The sequence below is a fragment of the Nyctereutes procyonoides genome, unplaced genomic scaffold, assembly GCF_905146905.1.
Source record: "Nyctereutes procyonoides isolate TBG_1078 unplaced genomic scaffold, NYPRO_anot_genome, whole genome shotgun sequence".
Lineage (NCBI taxonomy): Eukaryota > Metazoa > Chordata > Mammalia > Carnivora > Canidae > Nyctereutes > Nyctereutes procyonoides.
This window is the reverse complement of record NW_026575126.1, coordinates 71,030,778-71,057,675: the sequence shown is the minus strand read 5'-3', so window position 1 is coordinate 71,057,675 and position 26,898 is coordinate 71,030,778. Positions and strand designations below refer to the sequence as shown.

Below are 26,898 nucleotides of genomic sequence, written 5' to 3'. Positions count from 1 at the left end.
TTTGCTTTCTGTTGAGTAAGCCTTAATTAATTTCTATGCCCAGTGTTCACTTCAATGTGCCCATTGCTTTATATTTATATCTGGAAAATCATATAGTCATATTTATTAATGGAAACCAGAGGATGAAAAGAATCTCAGGCTCCCTTCCTGAGGTCCATTGGAACACAGACGCTGCCAGAACCACACAGCGGGCAGAGCAGGGCCAGAGAATGGATATGAGTGATCTGCACAGAGAGTGAAGGATTGTTTATTTTTCAGCAGCGCACAAGGCTTCAGGTCAGATTTACATACAGGTAGCAGTAGATGGGATGGGGAAGGGAAATAGTTAAAAGGGCAGAAACTCGGACCCTAGCAAACCGGATTCAAATCCTAATGCTACCATTTCTCACTTATGACCTCTGGAATCAGGAGAAGAATATTCCAGTTGTCCAAATAGCTGACCTCCGGAGAAGCGGCTTGTCGGATGGGAAGGAGCGAAACACACTTTGAGTGTTAACTGGTTTTGTCACATTCTAACGCTTCGACCCTCATCTCCTGCCTCCTCCTCTCTAATCCAGCCACCGGAGGCTGCCTCGGCTGCACTCCCAGACAATTCCAGACCCTAGCAGTTGGAGGATCCGAGTTCGAATTCTGTCTTTGCCGTTCAACGGAATTATTCGGGGACCTCCCCTGACCTCAGCTTCCTCGTCGGTGTAATGGGGAAAAGCACAGATAAGGCAGGTGCGTGCGTGCGTGCGTGTGCGTGCGTGTGTGTGAAAGGGCTCTGTAAACCGCAAGACACAATAATCATTCGCCATCTGGAGCGGAGATGATGAAACCCAAACCCGCGCGCCGCCAGCGGTCCGAGCGCGGCACCTGTGCGCGGTCCTAGCGTTGCACGCCAGAGGGCGCTGCTCCGACTCCCCGCAGCCCGCGCGCGGAGGGGGCGGGGGGAGGCTGGCCGGCGCGACCGGATTGGGCAGCTCGGCGCAGGGCGGGGCCTCGAGGAGGCGGGGCTTCCGGCAGCCTCCGCCGCTGTTGCCAAGGGAGACGGCCGCAGGGAAGCGGAAGGAGCCGAGGACCGGCCGGCGCCGAGGCGGGGCGCGGGAGCGATGGCGGCCATGGCTGCCTCGGAGCCCGGGTGTCGGAGCTGGTCCTTGTGTCCCGAGGTGCCATCCGCCACCTTCTTCACCGCGCTGCTCTCTCTGCTGGTGTCCGGGCCCCGCCTGTTCCTGCTGCAGCCGCCCCTGGCGCCCTCGGGGCTCTCGCTGCGGTCCGAGGCCCTGCGCAACTGGCAAGGTGAGCAGGGGCGGGGCCGGGCGGCGGGGCCGGGCGGCGGGGCCAGCCCTCTTCCTCCCACCTCGGCTGGCCCTGGGCTCGGGCCTCGCGTCCAGCCGCTCGGCGCGGAGGCCCACCCCCGGCCCTGCGTCTTTGTCGGTCCGGAGCCCATCTTCGCCATCACTGTAGTCCTTCCCTACCCGCCTTCGTCCCGTTTCCCGGCGCCACCTGTCCGCATCCGTGCGCTAGCAAACCGCCCTCGTTCGCCCGTGCTCGCTCCCCAGCAGGATCATGCCTCCCCGTGTCCCCGCCGTGTACACACCGACGTCAGCTGGAGGGCCTAACCACCACTCCCCACTGGAAAAAAAAGTGTTTCTGCCTCATGCAACACTTGAGCATCATCTGTGGCCACCCATAGAAGCGTCCTGGCCTCTTTGGGGTTTAGAATTTCCTCTACTTCCTCGTGTGCATCTTAACCCTGACTCCGATTCCCAACTCCTGGGGGGAGGAGGCATCTTATGCCTTGGGAAAGGTGTTTGTGTAATCTAGGTGAGAAATTTTGCAGACCCGTTGTACAAACATCTGCTTATGAGAGACATTTCTAATCTCTTGTCTCTCTTCCTCCTTCTTTTCTGGGAGGAAAATGGGAAAACTGGATAGCTTTTGTTGTTTTGCAAAGCACCCCTCAAGGAGCGTTAATCTCTATCCCATGACGTGGGCTTTATTATCCTCCATTATTTAGGTGTAACAGGCTTAATGTGGGGGAGTCGCAGAGCTATCAAGTCATGCAATTGAGACAGCAACACGTTTCTCAATTTTGTGATTGTTTTGGAACTGGAGCCTTGGGGGTGTCTAATACCCAAACCCTATAGAGTTGCTTCTAGAATCTTCACATTTATCCTGGGAATTTCAGCTTGTACTTGGAACGGTTTCAACAAATAATCAAGTATTCTTGAGATGATGCCGCCTTACAGAGATGGCCTGAGGTGTATGGTTCATAGCCTGCCTCCCTGCTCAAATGGAAAAAAACTATTCCCCCCACCCTAGGTACGTAGAGCACATACTCGTTAGACAAATGCAAAATGTCAGCATCAGGTTGAACTCCCCTTTTTTCCCATTTAGTTCACAGCTTCTCTGGATGCGGGGCTCATGGTCATGTGAATATTTGACACATAAGAAACCTTTAAAGGCCTCAGACATGATCCTGCAACTTGACAATGAAGAAAAAACTGAAGCTGGCAGGCCTATGACTGGACTGAACTCAGCCAGCCTGGATGTGGCAGAGCCAAGATTCCACTCCTTCGACCCCAGGGTTCACTATTACTGCCACTTCACCAGCCCCCTCCTTCATTTTAATGTTTTGGCAGGGACATGAGAATACATAAGAGATAACTGCTTTTAGAAAAATAGGAGTGAGGTTCTTTGCTCTGTTGTTGCACATAAAGCATCGCTCTACCCCTAATATTGTACAAACACTCTCAAGGAAGACTTCTGAATTCTCTATATTATTAGTGATAGTTTTATAATCTTTGTAGGTGCAAAATAATTCATGGTCCCTTTTCTCTTCCTCTGAACAGCCACTATGGAAGGAGAGGTCAGGATTACAGCCGAGGAGACTGGCACACAGAGTGTTAAGTGACACCCATTCAGTCCACCCTGAAGCTGTTACAATTAATTAACCCTCAAACTGCCCGGTGAGATAGGTCAGTATTCAAACCTAAAAAAAAAGGATCATAAAGCACATTACAGATTCGATCATCTCATGCTAAAAAGTGTTTTGTTTTGCTTTGTTTTGTTTTCCCACATGGAAGCTTGTCACAGACTTGCTCCAGGTCTGGGAAAGAGCAAAGATTGGATGTTCACACCTCTACTTTGAGTCTTGGGTCCTTCAGGGTTGCCTCCCACTGCCTATTGTGGCTCGTGGCTGATTCTCACTGGCACGTGACAGCCAGCTACTCCCCCTTCCTGAGGTGGGTTGTAACCTGGCTTTCTGTCCTTAGAGCCATCAACTGCCAAGCCTCTAACCCTGCTCCCTCTGCAGTTTACAGGCTGGTGACGTACATCTTTGTCTATGAGAATCCAATATCCCTGCTCTGCGGTGCTATCATCATCTGGCGCTTTGCTGGCAATTTCGAGAGAACCGTGGGCACCGTCCGCCACTGCTTCTTCACCGTGATCTTCGCCATCTTCTCTGCTATCATCTTCCTATCATTTGAAGCTGTGTCATCACTGTCAAAGCTGGGGGAGGTGGAGGATGCCAGAGGTTTCACCCCAGTGGCTTTCGCCATGCTGGGAGTCAACTCTGTCCGCTCTCGGATGAGGAGGGCCCTGGTCTTTGGCATGGTCGTACCCTCGATGCTGGTGCCGTGGCTCCTGCTCTGCGCCTCCTGGCTCATTCCCCAGACCTCCTTCCTCAGTAATGTTTGTGGACTTGGAATTGGGCTAGCATGTATCCTTCCTAGAAAGGAACTGTAGGGTGGTGACAGGCGGAAGAGTGAACCAAGTCGGAGGGCCTGGGGTGGGGTCCCAGATAGAGCCATGGGCTCATATGTAAGTAATCTAGATTCTAGTGTCAGCTTTGAAAACCATGTGGTCTTGGGTGGGTCACTTCCCTTCTCTAGTCCAGAATATCCCCATCTGGAAAATATCAACATAGTAGCTATCTCCTCATGCCAGCTTAGCACTGCCAGTTTGAAATATTCTGATTTGGGTTTTTTTTTTTTTCCCCCTTTTTTCCCTTTATGCCCTGAGGCATAAACCTACATTTGGCTAATTCTGATAAGAGGTTTCATCAGAAGAATCTGAAATACCCATGAGCTAGAGATGTTCCATGAAAGGAATAGGAAACAGGTTTGTTTGGTTTTGGTTTCATTTGGTTTAGTCTTTTTTGTCAGAAAAAAACTTCTTTTTTTTTAAATTTTTTTTTCAATTTATTTATTTATGATAGTCACAGAGAGAGAGAGAGAGAGGCAGAGACACAGGCAGAGAGAGAAGCAGGCTCCAGGCTCCATGCACAAGGAGCCCGACATGGGATTTGATCCTGGGTCTCCAGGATCGCGCCCTGGGCCAAAGGCAGGCGCCAAACCGCTGCGCCACTCAGGGATCCCAGAAAAAAAACTTTTTTAAGGATGGGCTCTTACGGGTCGCTAAAAACGTAGGATAACCCTGGCGGGGATGGGGAGATTCTAAAATATAATGTGGGTTACTTTAATTATTAAAAAAAATTTTTTTTAAGTTATCTCTGTGCCCAACATGAGGCTTGTACTCACAAACCCAAGATCAAGAGTAGCATGCTCTACCGAATGAACCAGCCAGGCGCCCCAATGTGAGTTGGTTTTTTTAAGTATCAGCATTGGTAGTGTTGGAGGTTGCATAAGGTACATGCCTAAAATCTCTTTCAATCTGTGATTCTGTGAGCTATTAGGTAGGTAGTATGCAAATATGCATTGATTGCATCGTTCATCTTATTTTAAAATTTTAATTTTGCTCATTTTGAACCTTTTTTTCTAAATGAAAATCTAAAGCTATGAACTCCCCTCTATGCACTACTTTAGCTGCATCCTACACATTTTGATGTTGTGTTTTCATTTTCAATTAGTCAAAAGTATTTTCTAATTTTCCTTGGGATTTATTCTCTGATCCAAGAGTTATTTACAAATGAGTTTCTTAATTTCTAAATTTTGGGTGGTTTTTCAGATTTCTTTTTGTTGATGATTTCTAATTTCATGTGGTCAGAGAACATTCTTTTAAAGATTATAGCCCTTTTAATTTGTTTTCTGGCCCAGCATTTGATAGATCTTGGTGAATGTTCTAGTGTACTTATTAAAAAGAATGAGCATTCTGCAGTTGATGGGTATAGTGTTCAGTGTATGTCAAATAGGTCAAGGTGTTGATGTTGTCCTAGATTTCTGTGCAGTTACACTTGTTCTATCAATTACTGAAAAGGGACTATTGAAATCTCCAACTAAATTGTAGATTTGTCTATTTTTTCATTTCAAGTCTTGTCAGTTTTTGCTTCAAATATTTTGAAGCTCTATTACTGGATGCATCCACATTTAGGATTGTTATGTCATTTTAATGAAGTCACCTTATATCATTGTGAAATGGACCATTTTAATCTTTTGTAATATTCTTTGTTCTAAAGTCTTTGTTGCCTGATATTACTGTATAGTCATTCCTGCTTTCTTTCTTAAAATTAGGATTACATGGTATATATTTTTCTATCTTTATATTTTTAACATGTTTGTGTCCTTATATTTAAAACACATTTATTGTAGATAGTATATAGTTGGTTCTCCGTTATGACCATCTCTGCCTTTTAAGTGGCATGTTTAGCTCATATGCATTTAGTATAATTATTGATATAGTTGAGGTTAAGTCTGCCTGCTTCTCTGTTTCCTCTTTGTCCCAGATGTTCTTCGTTCCCTTTTTCCTCTTTTTCTGACTTCAGTTGAGTACTTCAGTATTTTTTAAAGATTTATTTATTTATTTGAGGTGGGGAGGGACAGAATGAAAGGATGACCACACGACACTTGATCTCACAATCTGAGCTAAAACCAAGAGTCAGATGTTTAACCGACTGAGCTACCCAGGCGCCTCTTCAGTATTTCATTTTTTAAAGATAGGCTTTTATGTGTTTGCTCTATTTGCTGTTAACTATACCTCTTTGTCTTATTTTTTAGTGGTTGCTCTAGAGTTTACAATATACATTTTTAGTTTATCATAGACTACTTTTGAATAATATACCACTTAGTATAGGTCTGTGATTGGTAGGTAGTATACAAATATGCATTGCTTGCATAGTTCGTTTAGTATATTGCATAGAGTTTAGTATATAATTTAAGAATCTTACAGAAGTGTATTTCTCTTTTTCTTCCTTACATCCTTTGTATTATGGTCTTACACTTTATTTGTGCTGCTGTCATACGTGTTATAAACCTCACAATACATTACTGTTACTTTTGTTTTAAACAGTCAATGATCTATTTCTTAATTTAAAAAAGCAATATTTACCCACATATTTACCATTTCTAATTCTCTTCATTCTTTTTTTCTTTTTTAAGATTTTATTTATTTATTTGAGAGAGAGCAAGAAAGTGAGAGAGAACATAAGCAGGGAGAGGGGCAGAGGGAGAAGCAGACTCCCCATTGATCAGGGAGCCCAACACAGGGCTAAATCCCAGAACCCTGAGATCGTGACCTGAGCCGAAGGCAGTCACTTAACCAACTGAACCACCCAGGCATCTCTCTGATTCTTTTCATTCTTTTGTATGGATTCAGGTTTCCAATTGGTATCATATTCCTCTTGCCTGAAGAACCTCCCTTAACATTTCTTTTTCTTTTTCTTTTTTTTTAAGATTTATTTATTTATTCAGAGAGAGAGAGAGAGAGAAAGGCAGAGACACAGGCAGAGGGAGAAGCAGGCTCCATGCAGGAAGCCTGACGCGGGACTCGATCCCAGGTCTCCAGGATCACACCCCAGGCTGCAGGAGGCACCAAACCGCTGCGCCACCGGGGCTGCCCTCCCTTAACATTTCTTGTACAGTGGGTACATGGGTGACAAATTCTCTTGGCTTTTAATTCTCTGAAAATGCCTTTATTTCACTAAATACAGAATGCTGGCCTTTCTGATCTTTCACTTTTAAAGATATCATTGCATTACTTCTGGTTGGTATTGTTTTCTCCTGAGAAATCAGTAACCATTTTTATTGTTTTCCATATATAACTTCTTGGTTTTCTCTGGCTCCTTTTACAGTTCTTTATTGTTGGTTTTGAGCTATTTAATTATGATGTGACTTTGTGGTGATTTTCTTTGAGTTGACCTTGCTTAGAGTTGATCATTGGATCTTGGATCTGTGAGTTTAGAGTTTTTATCAAATCTAGAAAAGTTAGCATCACACAGTCTCCACATATTTTTTTCTATCCAATTTTCTCCTCTCCCTCTAGGGTACCTATTACACATATGTTAGACTACTTAGTATTGTTCAGTGGGTCCCTGAGGCTCCGTTTATTTTCTGATTGTTTAGTTTTTTTTCCACTCCATTTCAGTTTAGATAGTTTCTGTTGCATTGCTTTTAAGTTCAGTGATCTCTTTTTCTTCAATACGAACTCGGCTGTGAAACCCATCCACTTAGTTTTTTATTTCTCATGTTGTATATTTCAGCTCAGGATGTTCTTTTTTTTTTTTTTTTTTCTTGTAGTTTTCGTTTCTGTATTGGGATTCTTTATCTGTTCCTTCATTGTGTTTGTGTTTTCCTTTAAATCCTTCTTATACTTATGGTAGCTATTTTAAAATTTTTTATGATAGCTGTTTTAGTATATGTGCTGTTGAAGCAAGCACTATAGTAGCTGTTTTAAAATACTTGTCTGTGAATACCATCTTCTCTTTCATTTCTGGATCTGTTTTTAACTGATTTTCCCGCTTAGTATGGACCTGTTTTCTTCTTCACATGTCTTGTAAAATTTTAGTTTACACTAGATACTGCAAATGCTGCGTTATTGAGGGCTGAGTTGGCTGGGTTTTTTGTTGTTGTTGTTGTTGTTTTTCTTTTAACAAGTGTTGATTTTTTTTGTGTGATAGGCAGTTCATTTACTTGTCAAGGCATTACCTTTTTGGAGGTCTCCTCTGAATGCCCTGAGTGTTCAGTGTTCAGTGAGGTCTCCACCCTGTCTAGTTAGCATGGAAAAAAAAAAAAAGAATTCGAGCATGGCCCTGCCCTGTGTAGGCTCCAGGAGTTGTTAGACTTACAGATCTCTGATAGTTACTATTCCCTCAGTAGCTTAGTAGCTGCTCTTTGCCAGGCATGAGTAGTCTCAGCCTGATTGTATGCACCTGAGTAGTCAGTTAAAGACTCGGAGAACCCCAGGTACATTTCTGGAGTCCTTCCCTGACCAGCTGCCGCCTCTCCGTTACTCTGACCTGCAAATCTCACGCATTTTTTTCCTCTCTCTGTGTTTTCTCTGTCTCGCCAGCTGAGCAAAACATGCCATACTCCACTTGGATTCCCTTTTCAATGTTGTAGTTTGGCAAGTGCCTCCGGGCCAAAAGCCAGCTCTATCTTAAGGCTCACTTCATTTGTTTCCCTTGTCTTAGGTATCACAGCCTGGCAGACAGTGTTTGCTATCCAAAGTCTGAAGACAGTTATGTAAAATATTGTGTCCTGGCTTACATTTATCTACAGTGGAAGGGCTAGTCTGGTAACTATGACTTTGTCAAAGTCAGAAGCAGACAGATTGTTAAGGTCATTCTGAAGGCATCAGCTGGGACAACTTTTCACTTCCTCACAGCATTCGTTATCGTTAGAAATCAGTCTTTGGAAATAATACTGCCCTCCCTGAGAGAATACAGAAACATGCAGGGGTATTTTGGGTTATTAACAGTGAGTAGGTGCTATTGCCACTTGGTGGCAGGTGGCTGAAGATGCCAGATGTCCTATAATGAGTGGAACAGCCTAGCCCAGCAAAGAATTTTCTTGCTCAAATTGCGAGTAGAATTCCAGTGAAGAACCTCAAGGAACAGCTTCCTGTGCTTTCTCGCAGCCTTCTCTCCACCACCACCTTCTTCCAGCTGCTGCTCACAATTTAGGGTTCCATGTGCACATCACTTCCTTGAGAAAGCCTTCTTGATCTCTCTTCACTAGGTTAGGGTCCCCAGCCTGGTCTTCCAGAGATAAGCTTTTGCTTATCACCAGTTGTTTTACTTACTCCTTGTCTGGCATCCATTCCTTAGTTCCTGGTGTATAACAAGGGATCAATAAGTATTTGTTGAACGGACGGATAGATGGATGGACAAAAGCTGAATCTTTTTTTTTTTTAATTTTTAAAATTTATTTATGATAGAGAGAGAGAGAGAGAGAGAGAGAGAGAGGCAGAGACACAGGCAGAGGGAGAAGCAGGCTCCATGCACCGGGAGCCCGACGTGGGACTCGATCCCGGGTCTCCAGGATCGCGCCCTGGGCCAAAGGCAGGCGCTAAACCGCTGCGCCACCCAGGGATCCTCAAAAGCTGAATCTTTATGGCTGCCTAGGCAGTAGTGGGTTGACACAGGTCAGATGATCAGCGTGCCATCAAATCATTTAGTGGGGGAAGTGCTGCCAAAGAGGCACACGTGAAGCTCACTTGGTCGCATTGAGGCATAATGCCTTCTGTTTGGGGACAAACAGACAAGATGTCAGTCCCTCCAGAGGATATCGAGACAGCCTCCTGCCTCCCCCACTGCAGAGACAGAAGCATGTGCTGGTGTAACAGATTGTAGGAGTTATGGGGCCTCAGGATGGACATGTTAGCATGGGGCAGGTGAGGTGTCACCTACCCTCAAGGACTGGGCCCTGTTCCCTCCAAAGTGCAGGGGCTAGGAACCCAACCCTTGGCTCTGCCTGAGCTTCAGCTTATGGTAGAATGAGTGCTAATTCCCCTGTAGAATAAATGCGGGACCCTCTATTCCACAGGGAAGTGTTCGGCCCTCTTGCTTTGAGCTGCCTCCAATTTTACTTAATATGCCAACCTCAGATGGTCTCACCTACTGCTATTCCCTCGACCTCTCAGAGCGAGTAGCACTGAAGCTCGACCAGAAGTTCCCCTTCAGCCTAATGAGGAGGATTTCAGTGTTCAAGTACATCTCAGGCTCTTCCGCGGAAAGAAGAGCAGCCCACGGCCGGAAGTAAGTCACAGAACTCCTAATGCTTATTCTTAAAGCAGTTTCAGGGCCCGTAGACAGTGTGATTGGTCCAGTATGGTGGGAAAAAGGAATCGGGTGTGGATGGTCCTGACCACAGAGGTTCCATGCACAAATGTCTTCCAAGCAATCTAGTCTGCCCGGCAGCGGTGTCTAAAGTAAGGACTGAGCCGAAATGGGAAAGGGAAGGCCCCTGAGTGACTTGGGACAAACCATGGGAGGAGGTGGCCCTGTAGATGTCACTGGACCTCGGCACTAAGAACCACCCGGCACGGGTCCCCCCTGGGCTTGGGCCTGCAGCACTGGTAAGAAGCAGACAGTCCACACAACTGACAAGGTGGCTTGGATGTGAAACAGCCCAGGACCTGGGGGGTAGAGCTTTCTCGGCTGCCCAGCAAGAGACAGGTAAGTTTTCGGGTCTTCCAGTCCAGGCTCACCTTCCATGGAAGGCGGTAGGCAAGTCTCATGTAGCCTCACTCCATCCTATCAGAGAGGAGGCCCAAGGAGGATAGGAGTCTTTCTAGGTAACACAGAGGCAGGGGGCCCTGGGTAGAACTAGGGACTCTTCTTCCAGGTCCTTTTCACCCCCTTTCTACTCTTCCCCACCATGGCCTCTTGTGTCCTTCCCTGGGCACATCCATGCCAAGACTTCACCACTTAGGAGATTTTCTCTCCTTCATTGGTCCTCCTAGAAGAAAGGACTCACGTGAAGTTCAGGTGCTTTGCCAGTGGCCCTTTCCTACCTCCAGCTATGGAATCAGTTCTGTACTCCATGCTGGCCTGGATGCAGGGTTTCAGTTGAATTGGAAGCTGCTGTTTGTATTTATTTCAGGAGGCAGCTGCCCCCAGCCTTCACCGGCTCAGGACCCTTTGACCACATCTTAGGTCTCCTTTGACATTGGGGTGAGGGTGTTGGAAGGGTGCTGGGAAAAACAGAAATGGACACTCATCCAGTTTCATGCAAGCAATATGTGGGAGACTTGAACTTTACTTAGGTGTCTTGTGACTTTTAGGCTTTTAATTGTTCTCATAGACTTAACAGGGGCTTAAGGGATCCTGGGGTACAAACTTGCACCTTGTGAATGAGCCCCTTCTTGGACAGCTGGGGGTGGTCACCTGGCCTCAACTTACACCTCCCTCCAGGCTGGGGTCTCATCTCCCAGGCAGCCCCTGACAAGAAAGTTCTTCCACACTGAACGGCAGCTGCCTTGCTGTAACTGGGGACACTTGTGCCAGGGCTGATTCTGTTTCACCATGACAGATCTGAGTCAGGGAGACGGCGACCCTTCAGGTCCTTCCATGTTCCACACATGGCATGGTATATGATCCTTCATTATCTTGACATACTTTGGCCTCCCAGAACAGAACATGATGTTTCAGCTGGCCTGACAATGGGGCACAGGCATTACAACACATATGTTTGTTTTGGCAGTTCCACAGTGGTCTGGACGCTTCCACCTCCCAGAAGCTCTTAATGAGCTTCTCATAGTCCAGATCCTCTACATTTTTAAGAATCTCAGAAGAAGTTAGATATTAACGTTAAGTGCTTTTTTACTTAAGCTGCTGATTTAGTGGGTTTATTTCTTTTTTTTAAGATTTATTTATTTGAGAGAAAGAGGGAGAGAGAATCTCCAGCAGACTCCCCACTGAGTGCAGAGCCCAACATGGAGCTCGATCTCAGCTCTGAGGTCACGACCTGAACCAAAACCAAAAGTCAGACGCTCAACTGACCAAGCCCCCCAGGTGCCCCCTTAAGCTGCTGATTTATAAAGTCAGGTTTTACTTGAAACGTGTATGGATTCGGCCCAGTTGCCTGACACAAACATCAGTGGTATTGGCGGCCATTCTCCATATCTGAAACTGTGCACAAAAGTTCAGAGGATAAAACCCTCAGGCTGTGTCTCCATTTGTGATCCCAGCCACACGTGTCCATGGTGGTATTTCACCTCCACACGGGCAGCTCCACCCATCCGGCTTGTCAGTTCCTGTTGGTCAGCACCCTGAACTATGAGTCTTTGTCCCCAGAACCACAGGTGGAAAACCTCACAACAGACAAGGCCCAGCCCCAAGCCCCATGTCACCCCCTTCAAGCCCTCCCTCCCACAGAAGTTGGTCCCTTCCCTTTGGGTAGAATGACGGAGCCGGCCACAGACACAGTCACAGCTTCCATCGGGTCCCATCTCCATCTGAGTGGCAGACTGCTACGAGTGGTTACACCCCAGGTGACCTTAGTCACAGACACCATGGCTCTTCGTCCTACAGGCTTACTGCAGGCCTGTGAGTGGGCCCTTCCCTCTTGGAGCATGTTTTCTGTCGAGTTAAGCTTAACCTCTCTCCTCACTTGGTGCTTAGAGCTAGTTACAGAAAATGTCCAAAGCAGGTTGTCCTACAAAGTGGTACAGTGACCCCAAGCTTTCCTCATGTCCAGTGATGGCTAGGGGCCTGGGCATTACCAGCTGAATGACCATTTTCTCTCTTGTTCTGTTCCAGGCTGAACCCTGTGCCCGGCTCCTACCCCACACAGAGTGGCCACCCTCACCTGTCCCCGAACCACCCTGTCGCCCAGATGCAGCACACCAGCGGCCAGAAACTAGCCTCCTGGCCAGCTTGTGCTCCTGGGCACATGCCCAGCCTGCCTCCATACCAGCCCGCATCCGGCCTGTGTTACGTACAGAACCACTTTGGCACAACCCCTAACTCCTCTGGTGTCTACCCAGCTTCCGCAGGTGCCTCCCTGGGGGTCCAGCCTCCCGCCCCCCTCAACTGCCCCGGCACGGTATATTCTGGGGCCCTGGCCACCCCAGTGGCTGCAGGCTCCAAGGAGTGCTCAAGGGTCCTGATACCCTGATGGAGATTTTCTAGGGAAGTTATCTCACATCTTGGCTTTCTGAAGAAGGTCCTCTCTGAGCTAAGATTTTTCTTGACAAATTATTTATCGAACACCTCTATGTGCCAGGCTCTATGTCAAGTATTTTGATAGAGATCCCTATTTCCGTTCCGTCAACCCCCCATCACATCTTTGTGAAGTGCAGTTTACTGTCCCTGGTTTACAGACACAGAGGGCAAGCCACTCTGTGGTGACATTAAGTCATGTAGTTCTGTCTTGGCTTAGCCAGACTTCTTGGCTCAGGCTCAGGGCCATGCCACCTGCTACCCTGCATCCCGGAGAAGGGCCCACCAGTGGCTGCCAGGAGACTGTTCTAGCCTGGCCTTCCCTTCCTGTCTCTGTGTGTGGTGCCTTGGTTCTGGTGTCCGTGTGTTTGTGTCTGTTTTTCGGGAGCTCTCGGCCTGTGTAATGTCGCTTCCCTATGGTGACCCTCCTCACCCGGCCTGCTGCTGGAGAAGGGTGATGTGGGCCATTGTGAACTGCAGCAGCATGCTGGTGGACCCATAGCGTGGATTACCTTTGTATAAAGAAACAGCCTCCAACCTTACCATGGTGTGTGGTGTCTTTGTGGCCTGGCCAGGGCAGCGACGGTGGGGTGCAATGGCGATGAGAAGTAGATCAGGCTGAACCAGGCAGAGGACCTCTACCCAGTGGAGATCTGACGGGGGGCCAGGGGGTGCTGAGTGGCAAAGGTGCTGGAATAGCTGAAGGGGGAAATGGGATGCTTGGACAACCCTGGGATGGGCAACAGCAGGAAGCCGCTGCTACCCCTAGAGCACTCCAAGCTGGGAGCACACGAGGAGGCTTCCTGGCACAACCTCATCGCAGGGGTGACGTGGGCACTGTCAGTACTGGCATCCGAAGCTAGAGGTGCTGAGAAGAGGCTGGCCCCTCTGCCACTGGCTTCCCATGGACCAGATCAATCCAGAACCCACTGGCAAGCGAGCCCAAGAAACAGTCTGCAGGGTCAGCCCCTCCGATGCAGGTCAGGATGAGGATGGGGATGTACCTGAGCCCGCAGGTGCTGGTCGGGCCTGAGAACCATGGTTTCTGATCAGCCAGCCCTTGGCTAGAGCTCCCTGAGGTGGTCAAGAACATGCCAACTGGCACGCGTTTTCACAGACCTTACAATGTGTGATCATCATTTATTCCAGGAGCTGGATGGCTGACTCTGGGCTGGTTTTCAACAGGTCCTGGGTATCAGAGGTGGATGAGACACACCAGAAGCACCAGCCCAGTGGGGGCCGGGCAGTGACAGGCACATGCCTGGGTGGCCTGCCCTGGGTGAGGGGCAGATAGTGAAGCAGGATTCTCTGGCCAAGGAATTGGGTGCCCCCACAGCAGCTGAGACAACTGTCTAGTCACAGCGAGTCTGGCAGAGCCTGGCAGGGCCTCTTTCTCTGGGCACGGGTCCCACAGTGTCACTCGGTGAGTACAGGCTGCTGTGTGTCTCTTCAATGTTTTCCCAGTCACAGGCCTGTATCCAGAAGCGGATGAGAGGACCACTTGCTCCCCTCATGACAGGGTCACATTCCCTGTGTCTGGCCTTCCTGCGTGAACTGGCTGGCTGGCTGTCACTAGGGAGGCCATGGGCTATGAGCACAGTCAGGCTGAGGGTCCCATCATGGCTGGGAGGGGCCTCAGAGGTCATTCAGTGCAACCATCTCCACCCCTGCTTTTTTCTTGTGGGGTTCCAGGGAGGCAATGGCTCTGCACCCATGGCTGCTCTGATGCTGGTGCCTCCAAGTCCGCACGCATTCCCTGGAACTTTCCTTGGTCTGGATGCAGTGCACAATTAGCAGCCTAGAGCCAAGGCAGAGGAAGGTGTTTCCCCTACAATAAACGATAAGCATGATCAATTTTCAGGGCCTGGGGGAGTATCCCAAGCCCCTGCCTCATGTACCTGTTGAATCTGCCATCAGTGCACCCAGTGTCCACGAACACAGCATGTGCTAAGGCTCGGACTGGGACTGAGACTCAAATGAAGGTGAGCCCCGCAGAGTGCATGGGGCTGGTGCTCAATAAATATTTGCTGAATGGATAAATGAGCAGGTGATCCCTACCCTTGGGCAGCTCTGAGGTGGGAGGGATGGCCAAACACAGTCTTGAGATTCAACAGTCCAGGCTCTTTTTGGAGGCCCCCAGACCCAGTCTGGAGAGCTGGCAACCAGTTGGATGCCAAGCACACACCCTTCCTTGGAGAGAGAGGGAAGGAATGAGGCATGAACCATGACTCTTAGGAGAAAGCAGTGTAGTTTAAGGGAGAGTCATTATTCCCGGCTCCCTGGAGACCTCTCTCCTATGCCCAGACAAGGCAGGGCTCACTCCCACGAAGGTTCCAGACTTGTCCAGTTTCCCCACTTGGCCAGCAGGGGGCAGCCTCTACGTCCCCAGGGGCAAGCTGCACTCTGGAGGCTGGGGATCTGGGAGGGAAAGGCTGCTCCTGTCCTGTGAGGGAATCAGGTCTGCAGATAACACAGGAGATTGTGAGAGGCGTACTTAACCCACCCTGTGAGGCTTCCTTCCCTCCCACACCTGTTCCTTCGTTCTTTTACTGTTCCTGAACCTGAGAGCAAACATTGAGTTCCTGACCTATGCTAGGCTCTGGGGACCCCAAGGGTGGAAAAGAACAAGTCCAGCCTCTGATGCACTCACTCAGACTTGGTTAAGGGACACATGCTTTACAGAGATGGCGTGAGAGATGGGAGCCCATCTAGGGGAGTCAAAGACCCTCCTGGAAGAAGAGGGTAACCAGGCAATGGCGAGAATCAGGTGGACAGAGGGTGACAGCCTCAGCAAAGATCAGAAGGTGAGGGTGCAGTAACCAGGTGGGGAAACATGTGAGTATAGATGATGGGAGGGCAGAGAGAGAGAGAGATGGTTGCAGGAGCCCGAGTTGGATGTGCTGAGAGCTGGCCTGAGGCTCCAGCAGTGGGGCTGGACAGGCAGAAAGAGCTGAGAATGGAGGGCAAGCTTCTGGTTTCCCACCCGTAGCCCGGTTCTCCTGACCTGCCTGAGGGGGCCTCCTCACTCCCAGGGAGTGGGGTGGCGGGGCGGGGTGCCTGGAGTAGGGCTGGAAGCAGGACGATCCTGTAGGATGAGGTTCCCCTGAGCTGGAATGTAGGGGCAGGGGAGATCAGGGAGCTGAGCTCTGAGTCGGAAGCTGGACCCTAGGCTGCTGAGACCCACAGGGGCACCTCCCCTGGCATCCCCCCAGGATGCAATCTGAGTCTGATACATTAATCCACACCTGGACAACTGCCAGCAGCAGGAGCAGTGCCCCAACCTGGACCTGGAGCTTGGCTCCTCAGGGACCACCGTACCAGGAAAGATCTCCAAAGGCTTGCCTGCTGAGCCCTGCCCTTGAGCCAAGGAGTTACTGGCACTCCTTCTCCTGGAGGCCTAGCTACAGTCCTGCCAAGGGTCAGTGGCCAGGTGAGCTGCCACTAGAGGTGGCACCAGGACAGAGTTTCCCAGTGCACAGGGCAGCTGGAACCACAAAGCCCTCCCCGCACAGACACACACCCTACACAGACATGTGTAAGCACAGACACATTTCGATCTCACATATCTGGGCTCTCACCCACACCGATTCAACCTGAAACAGGTAGGTTTGCAAAATGCACACATATCTATACATATTGATACCCGTATATGCACAAGCTGGTCTGTGCCCAAGCACACATTGTATATACAGGCACATATAATGTTGCTTCCCAGGTGGGCACCAGCTAGCCACCCCCTTCCCCCTGCACCCTCCCTAATCTGATCCTAGGCTACCTGCCCAATCTTCTCTCCCACCACCCTCCTGCCTTTCCCCCATGCACCATGCTAATGGCACTGTGTGAATTGACCAGACAGCTGGGAGGAAGCATCTGAAAATGAGCAGAATCTTCAGAAACAGGCATGGCCTTTTGCAGCTTGTGATGAGCAGGGCAATAGGAAAGTCCTCTGGGCCCAAACCTTCCTTACCATCGCACACTGCCTGGAGTTCTACCATCAGAGGCCCATTCCTGTGAATGCGGCTCACGGTCCATCATTGAGAGTGCACTGGAAAAGACCATGAGTCCAGTGCTCACACGGCACTTGGAAGTGTGAGGCCCAGAGAGGGGAGCTTATTTGGCCAAGGACACACAATGAATCTGTGACGGGACCAGCATAGAGCCCAGGTCCCCTGACTCTTGTCTTTGCTCTACCGTTCTGGTGGTGGGTGGAGGAGTGGGCTGGTGGACAGTTGGGAGGACAGACAGGGACTCTCATGTGGCCCAGCTGAGCCTGATTGAGTGGGTTGACTCCAGGAGCCCAAGCACAGAGACCGGTGCCCTGGAGCTCATGGGGCATCCTGAGGCCCTCTTCCATCAGGCTTTTGTGTGGAGGGGGGTGGCATTGGTGTGGGGGAGCACTCCAAACCCTTCCAGGATGGTTGGGAACTCCAGGGAGGGACCCCTGCTCCCATCAGGCTGGGCCAGGCCCTGGAGCCAGGACACACCTGGATGTACCTGGTCCAAAATGCAGCCTGGGATCTCCCTGGGGAGCAGCGAGCAGAGAGGGCCCTGCCTCCCTCCCCTTGCAGGAGACCAGTCCGGCCTCCACTCCAGTTCCCGGGGAGAGATTTCAGCAGAGGCCATAAGGGCACAGGGAAAATGTTCTCTCTCCCAGACCCTAGCCCTGTCCTTTGCCTCACGCAGGGCCACATCCCCTATACCCTCGACAGAGCCCAGGCCACACCCAGGAAGAAGCACATCAGGGTGAGGAGGGGCACCAGCGACAGCCCCACCTGCCCTTGGAGCCTCAGCAACCTACCCACAGCTGCCAGGGCCAGGGTCCCCTCCCCAGGGGCCACCCTCTCAGCCCCCACCTATCTGTGTAGCCTCTGGGCCCAGCTGCCATCATCCCCAACACCTACCACCCCTCAGTCAGTGTTGTGGATTAAACCATGTTCCCCAAAATGATACGTTGAAGTCCTAACCCTGGTTCCTGTGAACGTGATCTTTTTTAAAATATTTTATTTTATTATTATTTTTAAAGATTATATTTATTCATGAGAAACAGAGAGGCAGAGACACAGGCAGAGGGAGAAGCAGGCTCCCTGCAGGATGCCTGATGCAGGACTTGATCCCGGGACTTTGGGATCACACCCTGAGCCAAAGGCAGATGCTCAATCACTGAGCCACCCAGGTGGCCCTGAACATAATCTTATTTGGAAATAAGGTCCTTGCAGATGTCATCCAGTTAAGACGAGGTCATACCAGAGTAGGGTGGATCCTAAATCCAACAACTGGCATCCTTGTAAGAGGGCCATGTAGAGACCCAGGGTCACAGAGACCCAGGGAGAAGGCAGCCATGTGATGACAGGCAGAGACTGGGGGATGAGTCTACAAGCCAAGGAACAGCAAGGATTGCTGGAGGTCACCAGAAGCTGAGAAAAGGTAAGGGAAGGATTCCCTTCTAGAACCTTCAGAGGAAGCACAGCCCCGTCAAATGCCTCCATTTGGGACTTCTGGCCTTCAGAATGGTAAGAGAAAAAATGTTGTTGGAAGACACCCAGTTGTGATTTGTTACAGCAGCCCCTGGAGACAATACAGGCAGGTTCGGCTCCCCAGATGCCTGCCCTCAGCACATCACCATCCTACTCAGAACCTCCGGGAGCCCCCCCCCCCCCACCAAAGGCTGCAAGGAGAACCCAGTGGCAATCTCTACTGACACTCCAGGCCCCCACTGCACCCCACCCCTCACCACCTCCCTGCTTAGCTCCTCAGCATGCTGCGCTTATCTGATTGGGAGGGCAAGGAGAAGGAGAAGTGGAATTTTGACTTTGGGTGGCTGGTGTCCTCTGGACGGAGGAGGGCTGGAAGATGGTGATGGTGCACAGGCAGGGGCGCAGAGGGGTTTGCACCATTTAGGGCAGTTTGGCAGTGCGGTTCCCCAGGGGTGTGCAGGTACAGGTGGCCTGAGGCACTGGGAAGAGATGGTGGTAGGCCCCAGACCCTAGTGAGTATAAACAAGGGACTCCAGCTCCCCCACCCCAGGGATAGGTGCCATTGAGGCCCAAGGGAGGCGCTCTGAGCCAACAGCAGCATGGGGCCTCTGAGCCTCAGGCTTCTCTTACTGGTTACAAGGGCAAGTCACCCAGCTTCTCTGAGCCTCAGAGCCTCACCTGGAAACAGGGGATTGCAAAAGAGAGGAAGGGGTAGAAAAATGCTTCCTTCTAGAATTTGACCTGTGGGCAAGGTACTGCTCCTTGCTAACCTTCCGTTCTACCACCTGCAGAGTAGAAATAGGAGCCCCGACCTGTAGGGAGGCTGTCAGCATAAGAGGCCGGACCCTGATATGCTGTGCATTCAACAAATGTGGCCCCTGAGGGGGGCTGGAAAGGTTTTATCAGCTGTGACAAATTGTGCCATTCACATCCCTGCTGAGACTTGAAGGAATCTGAAGAGCAGCCACGAGAGGACCAGGGTAAAGAATGTTCCAGGTAGAGAGAGGAACAAGAGCAGAGGGCTGGGCGTGTTCTCAGAACAGAACAGAGTGGCTGGGGGTGATGCCCACAGCAGGTGATCAATCAATGCTTATTGCTCTAGGAATCTGTACATGGCTTGGGAGGCTATGTTCCCGCTGACGGCTCTGGGCTCTGGGCTCTGAGCCTGCCTAGTCAAGGACCATAGATCCTGGGAGCCTGAGCCCCGGCAATGGCCACCCTCACCCTTTCACCCCTTCATTTATTCATTCCTTCATCAAATAGTGCCTGAGTACCTGCTACCTCTTGGGCCTCATCCCATGGGCTGGGGACACAAAGACAGCAAGGCTTGGTCCCAGTGTGTTCTGGTAAGGGAGGCAGAACCCACAGCAGCCCCGGGACGCTCGGGGAGTGACATCTGCCCGCCTCCCGCAGAGCACAAGAAGGCAGGCAGCCACCCCCGCAGGACCTGGGGGGAGTATCCCAGAGGCGGTGATGCCCACACCTGACCCGGAGGGCTGAGCAGGCCTCTCCAGAATGGAATGAGGAGAAGGGTGTTCCAGGAGGAGAAATGAGTGTGTGTCAAGATGGATGTGTTCAGCCTGCCTAGACCAGAAAGTGGGGTGAGAAAGGGTCCACGGGGGAGCGTGGTCGTGGAGAAACCATTGGGACCAGGTGGGAAGGGCTCTGAGGCTCAGCTTAAGGGGTCTGGACTTAATCCTGCAGGTAGTAGAGACCACTGGGAGCCTTTCCTGGCTTGTTTCACAGCGCAGGAGTCCAAGGGGAGACGCACCCACTCACCCAGTGATGGAGTCGACTGAAACAGGGCCTTGCCCCTGGGGCCGCCATGTGCACCCATGGAGGATTCTGGGAGCTCGAGAGGGGAGAGGGCATTTAGGGACAGACAGACCAGGTCCAGCCACAGGCCTGAAACGTCTGCCGAAAGGGTGAACGGCTCTCTCTGGCTCTCCTGTGTGTTGGGCCAACCAAGGACACTCCTGCGGTTGGTGGAGAAGAAATCTAAAACCCGTGAGCCTCCTGTTTGTGCTTGGCTGGTCTCCACTCCCAGGTGTGTCCCATCATTAACTCAGGGCTCTGGATGCACAGAGAGGTTACCTGGCCTTAGAGGTGGACTGCCGTGGGTGGAAAGGTAGAGCCAAGGTCCCACCTGCCCCCGACTCTTCCCCTCCCTGCCCTCCTAATGAGATCTCGAGGGCACTGCCCGTGGAAGCACAGCTCTCTGTCACCGGCTGTGGCTGTGGCCATGTGTCACCAGGGGTGCTGGGAGTGCACGGAGCCCAGATCCCTCCCTGTCCTGTGAGGGAAGGTAGCTGGCCTGAACTGCAAGTGTCAAATTCCACCGATCTGGTTTCCCTTCTCCCCACCTGGGATACAAGGAGGGAGCCTCTCCTGGGGCCTGGGTGGGGGAGAGCGATGGCTCCCATACCAGTACCCATCAGCCTTCCTGCCCTGGGGTCACCACAGAATGGGCAGGGGAGGGGTGTACATGCAAGTGTGGCAATTTGGGGAGGTCCAGGGTGGATGCATCCTTGAGTGCATGTTCAATGCAGGAGCAGGCCGAGGCTATAGGTGTAGGTGACACAGCACAGTGACTGGCCTCCTGGAAATTTCTCTGGTGGGAAATGCCCTGGTACAGGCTGGCTCAGCCTAGAGGTACTGAATGGCTGTGCAGGAAAAGTCCTCTGATCCCACCTGGTCCCCAGAGGAAAGAAGCCTGTCCCACAGCTGCAATGGGGCATGGAAGCAAAGTCCCCACACACTGGTCCCCTGTTCCCCCCAGAGACTGCCTCCCCTGGATGAGAACAGCCTGGCCCGGGATCCCTGGGTGGCACAGTGGTTTAGCGCCTGCCTTTGGCCCAGGGCGCGATCCTGGAGACCCGGGATCGAATCCCACGTCGGGCTCCTGGTGCATGGAGCCTGCTTCTCCCTCTGCCTGTGTCTCTGCCTCTCTCTCTCTCTCTGTGCCTATCATAAATAAATAAAATTAAAAAAAAAAAAAAAAAGAACAGCCTGGCCCCACACTTCTGTCCAAGCCTCTAGAGCCAATATCACTCAGTCCCTCTCGGTGTCAGCAAGCCCTCTGAGATGTTCAGGATGTAACTGCCTACCTAGAGTCTAGTCTCAAGCCCTCATGCTGCAGTCCTAGCCCTAATGGAGGAAGCCTGGGCCTCCCCGCAGTCTCTGGGCACCCCCTCCACAAGGGTGCCAGGCTCTCCTGGTCGGTTCTGCACCTGGGAGAGGGTCAGTTTTCCTAAGAACCAGAGTCTAGCCAGGAGTTGGGTTGCAGCAGGCTACAGGGGGGGTAGGGAGGGTGGTTGGAGCTCAGGTTGCCATCTCACCCTGGGAGGCTCCAGGCAGTGTTAGGTAACAGTTCCAGGCCTCTCCAGCCACTGGGAGCCTGGCCTTGACACCCTTCAGCACTCTTCACCAGTCCTGAGGGGCGAAGTCCTGAGCTAAGTCCCTGTGATCAGGCTTCATTCTCCCCTGTAGGCTCTCAGCGCCCCTGAGCCGGTCACCCAACCCTGGGACGTCTGGATTCTTACTACCATTTCAGGGATGAGCATACTGAGGCTCTGGGAAGGAAGTGACTTGGCCAGTAAAGGCAGAGTCTTGATGAACACCTGGGTCTTCAGCTCAGGGTCCTGCCCTGCTCTTCCCACTGGCCAGGCTGCTCCACTGCCAGGGGTGGGGGTGGGGGGTGGGGGGGTGTACATGATGACTCGCTGAGCCCAGGACCAGAATGTCTCAGCCTGATGTGGCTCAGCCAACACAAGTCTGTGTGTGCATGTGAGTGGAGTGGGGTGGAGGGGGTGCTGGACTCCCAAGTCCAGGTACTGACTGCCTTCATCTTTGTCACTTCTTCATGAATCTCTGAGACTTGTCACCCTCTCTCCTGCTTTACTCCTTATAGCACCTGCCTACCACCTGCTGATTTCCTATATACAAAGTCTTTTCACAGAGCCCTCAATGGCACCCCCTCTCCCCCTCCCTTGAAGGCTGCTCACCTTCCCTCTGCACCCTCAGGAGCCCCTCCCCTCCCCCAGCCTCCTCCCCACCAGATGCAAAGCGACCATTTAATTCTTAGGGTCACTTGGTTCTCCCATTTCTCACTCCTACCCATGGTGGTCGTCCAGGGGTGCAGGATGGATGGCCAGCAGTTCCTTCTCTAGAGAATAGCTGCCCAGGGCTCCAGGCCCCTGGCCTGGGAGAAAGAAAGACACAAAGTAGCTGCCCCAGTGGGGCTTGGGGAGCACCCCAAACCCTGTGGCTACTAATGGGACTTTGCGCCTCCCCAGCAGGTATCCTAGCTTCTCTGTTTTCCAGGTTGGTCTAGAACATTCAATCGAGGCATACTGACCGTCTGCAGAGTGCCAGAAGCCAGACATCTCGGGATAGCTGGCCAATCTGTAGCACCACCCGGCCCCTGCAGCTGAGCCATTTACAGGGGTGCAGATGGAAGAAGAGCCCTGCCCAAGGTCATACAGCTGGGATAGGTTGGGCTGAGGTGAAGTGTAGGGTTTTTTTCTGTGTGTCTCAGCTGATATTCCTTCCCATCAGTGCTCATACGTTAGGGGAGGCAGTGAGCCCCTGGCTGTAGAAGCAGCTCCTTTTTGCTGAGGACTCAGGGCCTTTGCACCTGCTGCTCCTGCTTCCTGGAGGCTCCTCCCCCACATGTCTACATGGCTCACTTTGGTCTCTTTCTTCAGGTCTCAGCTTAATTGTGCCCTCATTGGAGATGCCCCTCATCTAAAAGAGCACCCCGAGATTTGTCACCCCCTCCCCTGCTTTACTCCTTATAGCACCGGCCTACCACCTGCTGACTTCCTACATATAAAGTCTTTTCACAGAGCCAGCCCCCAGCACCTCCTGTCCTGCTCAGCAGGCTGCCATCTATCTATCTATCTCCCTAGCCAAACTGAAGGTCCCTTGAAGGCTCTTTTGTTACTGCCCCCCACCTGGCACAGCGTGGAAGGCTCCAGAAAAGAGAATGTGGAGCAATGAGGCCAAGGCAAGGGTGCTGTGGTTTCCTTAAGCCACCAACTGGGCTCACTTTCTAGCTCTTTCTACCTGTAAAGTGAAGTGGATAAAGACGTGGGCCGTGTGGCTAGGGGGGCACCGCCACATAGTGGTAACAATAATCTTCCTCACTCTAGGAAGGACAGCAGGAGAGCATGACCATGGTGGTCTGGGTCCTGTACTAGCTGTCTGTTGCTGTGTAACCAGTGATCCAAGATCCAGCAGCTTCAAACACCAAATATATATCATCTCACAGTTGCTGTGGGCAGGAAATTGGGAGCACCTTAGCCAAATGGCTCTGCTTGCATCCTGTCTTGAGGTTACACCCGGGGCTGCCAGCATCTGAAGATGAGTGGGGCCAGACAGGCTGCTTCCCTGATTGCTGGCTCACACAGCCATGGCTGGGAAAGCCCAGTGCCTTGCGTGCTATTGGCAGAGGGTCCCAGTCCTATGCCATGGGGGCCTCTCAGGAGGCTCAGCCACAATGTGGTGGCTGGCTTTTCCCCAGAGCTGGTCATCACAAAGAGAGTAAGGCAGGAGCCTTTTATGACCCAGCTTTGGATCGCTTATCATCCTTTCTGTGCATGCTAGCGGTCACAGGGGCCAGTCCTGATACAACGTGGGCTATCAGGAGGCGGGATCATTGGGAGCCATCCTGGAGACTGGTGGCCACAGTCCCCTGCTCCAGGACTTAGACAGTCACCTCTCCTCACTCAGATGCCAGAACCTTCCCTTCCTTCCTTCTTCTGGCACTAAGGCCCGTCACTGGGTCTCAATGATGCCTTCCTTCACCAGATTCCCAATTCCTCCCAGCTGGTCCTACCCAGGGAAGATCCTTGTCGCTTCCCTCCTGAACACCCAGGCTCTTCTAATCCAGAATGTACGTGTTGCATACAACCTTCGTTGGCTTTCCAGAGCACATAGACTCCCAGGTAAGACACTCGGCCCTATGACTGCCCTTTTCCATCTCTCCAGCCTGAGCCAGTAGGCAATGGGGAGAGATCTTAGGCATATCCGGACCAGGCAAGGTGATGTGTTGAGGAAATAAGTTTGCTGGGACTTCTGGGTGGCTCAGCAGTTGAGCGTCTGCCTTTGGTTCAGGGCATGATCCTGGGGTCCCAGATGGAGTCCCACATCGGGCTCCCTACATGGAGCCTGCTTCTCCCTCTGCCTGTGTCTCTGCCTCTCTCTGTGTCTCTCATGAATAAATAAATTATTTTTTTAAAAAAAGGAAATAAGTTTGCTAAGGTATATTTGGACTGGTTAGAGACACCTCACTGTCCTAATTATACTTCTGTTTGATCATTCATTCATTCATTCGTTCGAACAGTGATTGAGTACCTATATGCTAGGTCCTGTGTCCGTCCTATGAGGTGAGTATTGTAATTATTTCTATCTTAGAGATAAAGGCACTGAGGCTTGGGGGTGGCATAACTTGTTCAAGGTCCCAGAGGAGGTGGGAATTATCATATCTGGCTCCTGATGCAGGGGTCTGAGGTTCCCAAACATGAACTGCAGAGAGGGGGGGACATCCTATGCCCCAAATAGGCCTCATTCTCCTGGGCCCTGCTCACAGGCACACAAGAAACCTGGGCTCAGCTGAATAGGGCTTCTGTACTGTTTTGTGAGGGGTGAAGGTCTTGGCCAGGGCAGAGGCTGTTCTAGAACCAGATCCAGCCTCAGCTTGCTGTTTTCATTGCATGGCAGGGACACTCAGGGTGGTGACACTTCTCAGATACAGATATCCTGGACTAATCCCTCTCACCACGCCCCTCTGCCCTATGGAAGGCCACTATGGGGCTTGAGTCCCAGGAAGGCAGAATGGTGCCCAGTGCAGGACCTGCCCCTGCTGATTGGCCCTGGCTAGGGCGCCCTACCCCCAGCTGCCCAGGTGGGTGCCTCCTCAGCATGGGGACAGGACAGGATGCAGGGGTTAGGGGACTGGAGGCTGAGCACTAGGGCGTGGCAGTTCTCCTTGCCCCTCTGAGGAAGACTGGGTCAGGGCAAGGAAGGCAGAGAGCTGGCTGTCTGTTCTGGGCAGGACAACTGGAACGGTACTTGAGGCAGCTGGGGGTGGGGTGGGGGTCAGAATGGCTGTAGAGAAGCCTCTATGAGGAGGCAGAGTAGCTGGCAGGGCTCTGCTATGCTCTCATCTGTCCCAGCCACAGGTTGGGTGGGGGAAGGGGAAGGGAACCATCTGGTGTGGAGTCTGTCTCCGACCTGCGCCCAGCCTGGTGCTGCAGTGGGGCAAGTCCTGGTCAGGGATACTGAACCAAGGGCTCTAGACACAGCCCTGCCAACTGATTTACTGTGTGATCTTGGGCAGGAGCTTCACTCTCTCTGGGCTGAGTTTTCACTTCTCTAAAATGAGGAGGATGCATATGATGATCTGGAAGTTTCTTCTGGGCTGACCACCCCTGCTTTAAGTTAGAAGAAGGACTGGGTGATGAGCTCTCCCTCTTCCAACCTCCTCCGCCTTGCCTGCCCTGCTCTTCTCTGGTCCTTCAGCCATTTCCAATTTCTAGCCCTTACCTCCTCCAGGCCAAAGAGCGGGCACTCTGGGGATTTTCTAAGGGCCTGCAGTGCACAGCACTTCATGGTCATCTTCTCTGTCTCCGAAGGCTGGCCGCACAGCCATTTTTGGCTTAGAGGAAGTGGGGCCAAGGCTGCACAGCTGGGGAAGCACAGGGTTGGCCTGTCAAGGACAGTGCTCACTACACGCTTCCAGGGGGCCTGGAGGGACCAGGGGGATGCTGGCCCTGCTGCAGGGAGTCGGGCGGAATTCCTGACCCTTCATTTATCTCACCCTGTGCTTCTGGGACCACCCAGAAAATGTGTGCAGATTCCTGGCCCCTGGCCCCCCTAAATGGGAATCCTGGAAGGGTGCATGGGGATTCTTCTGCCCCCTAAGGTTTGGAAGCCACTGCTCTGGATGAGCTGGGAAGAGGTGGGGGAAAGGCAGCCATATATGGGGTGCTGCCTGCAGCCTGGGAGGCTGGACCCTCCACGGCAATAGAATCAGCAACCATCTGGAACTGAGCACCCCAAGGCCTCTGGCTCGGGCCAGGAGCTGGGAGGGAGTTTCTAAGGCTCCTTCCTTCTCCTGCTAAACACAAATCCTTCCTGCAAAACTTGTTCTGGACAAAAAGGTCACAAATGTTTTCTCTTTCCTGAGCAACAGAGTCATCTTTTTCTCTTGGCAGACTTGGAACAGCCAACATAGCCAAAATCATCAAAGTAATCCTGTTATGGGCCCAGCAGATCTCCATGAGGGGCCTGATCGGGTTTCCTTCCTTGTGGGACATGAGCCCTCCAAGGCAAAGGGTTTCTCACAAGTCCCAGGGCTCTGTCTCTGGTGGTGTGTGTGTGTGGAGGAGTCTCTCTGAGCCCAAATGCGGGCAAATCTCCTTCCTCAGAATTGCACTGAGGACCGCTTGGAAAAGAATTTTGTGAAAAATAATCCTGAAAACCAATATAGTGATTGGTGACAAGGGGTCCGTCACTGTCTTTTACTAGAGAGCTGGCCTTCCGAACTCACAGGTTCTCACAGGGAGCTTTTGCCCAGGCCTCCCACATGCAAAGTGC

General features: G+C 51.5%; 1 protein-coding gene across 3 annotated transcripts; it reads left to right on the top strand.

The window, feature by feature from the left end:
* The first annotated feature begins 1,044 nt into the window (after window positions 1-1,044).
* Window positions 1,045-13,365, top strand: RHBDD2 (rhomboid domain containing 2). 3 transcript variants are annotated; one of them, XM_055341042.1, is made up of 5 exons: window positions 1,144-1,278; window positions 2,835-2,960; window positions 3,299-3,706; window positions 9,766-9,916; window positions 12,422-13,365. In XM_055341042.1, the coding sequence occupies exons 3-5, from the start codon at window positions 3,544-3,546 to the stop codon at window positions 12,777-12,779; spliced, it is 672 nt and encodes a 223-aa protein (XP_055197017.1). In that variant the 5' UTR covers window positions 1,144-1,278; window positions 2,835-2,960; window positions 3,299-3,543; the 3' UTR covers window positions 12,780-13,365. The 3 variants fall into 3 exon arrangements, with proteins under 3 accessions (XP_055197018.1, XP_055197016.1, XP_055197017.1); XM_055341041.1 differs by lacking the exon at window positions 2,835-2,960 and having other exon boundaries at window positions 1,046-1,278; XM_055341043.1 differs by lacking the exons at window positions 2,835-2,960; window positions 3,299-3,706 and having other exon boundaries at window positions 1,045-1,278; window positions 9,802-9,916.
* The last annotated feature ends 13,533 nt before the right edge of the window (window positions 13,366-26,898 follow it).

Bases quoted from the DNA above. Each gene is read 5' to 3' on its own strand.
- RHBDD2 (XM_055341041.1), top strand. From the start codon at position 1,092: ATGGCGGCCATGGCTGCCTCGGAGCCCGGGTGTCGGAGCTGGTCCTTG. The intron at 3,707-9,765 runs GTATCCTTCCTA...TGCCAACCTCAG, and splicing joins ACTTGGAATTGGGCTAGCAT to ATGGTCTCACCTACTGCTAT. The intron at 9,917-12,421 runs GTAAGTCACAGA...GTTCTGTTCCAG, and splicing joins AGAGCAGCCCACGGCCGGAA to GCTGAACCCTGTGCCCGGCT.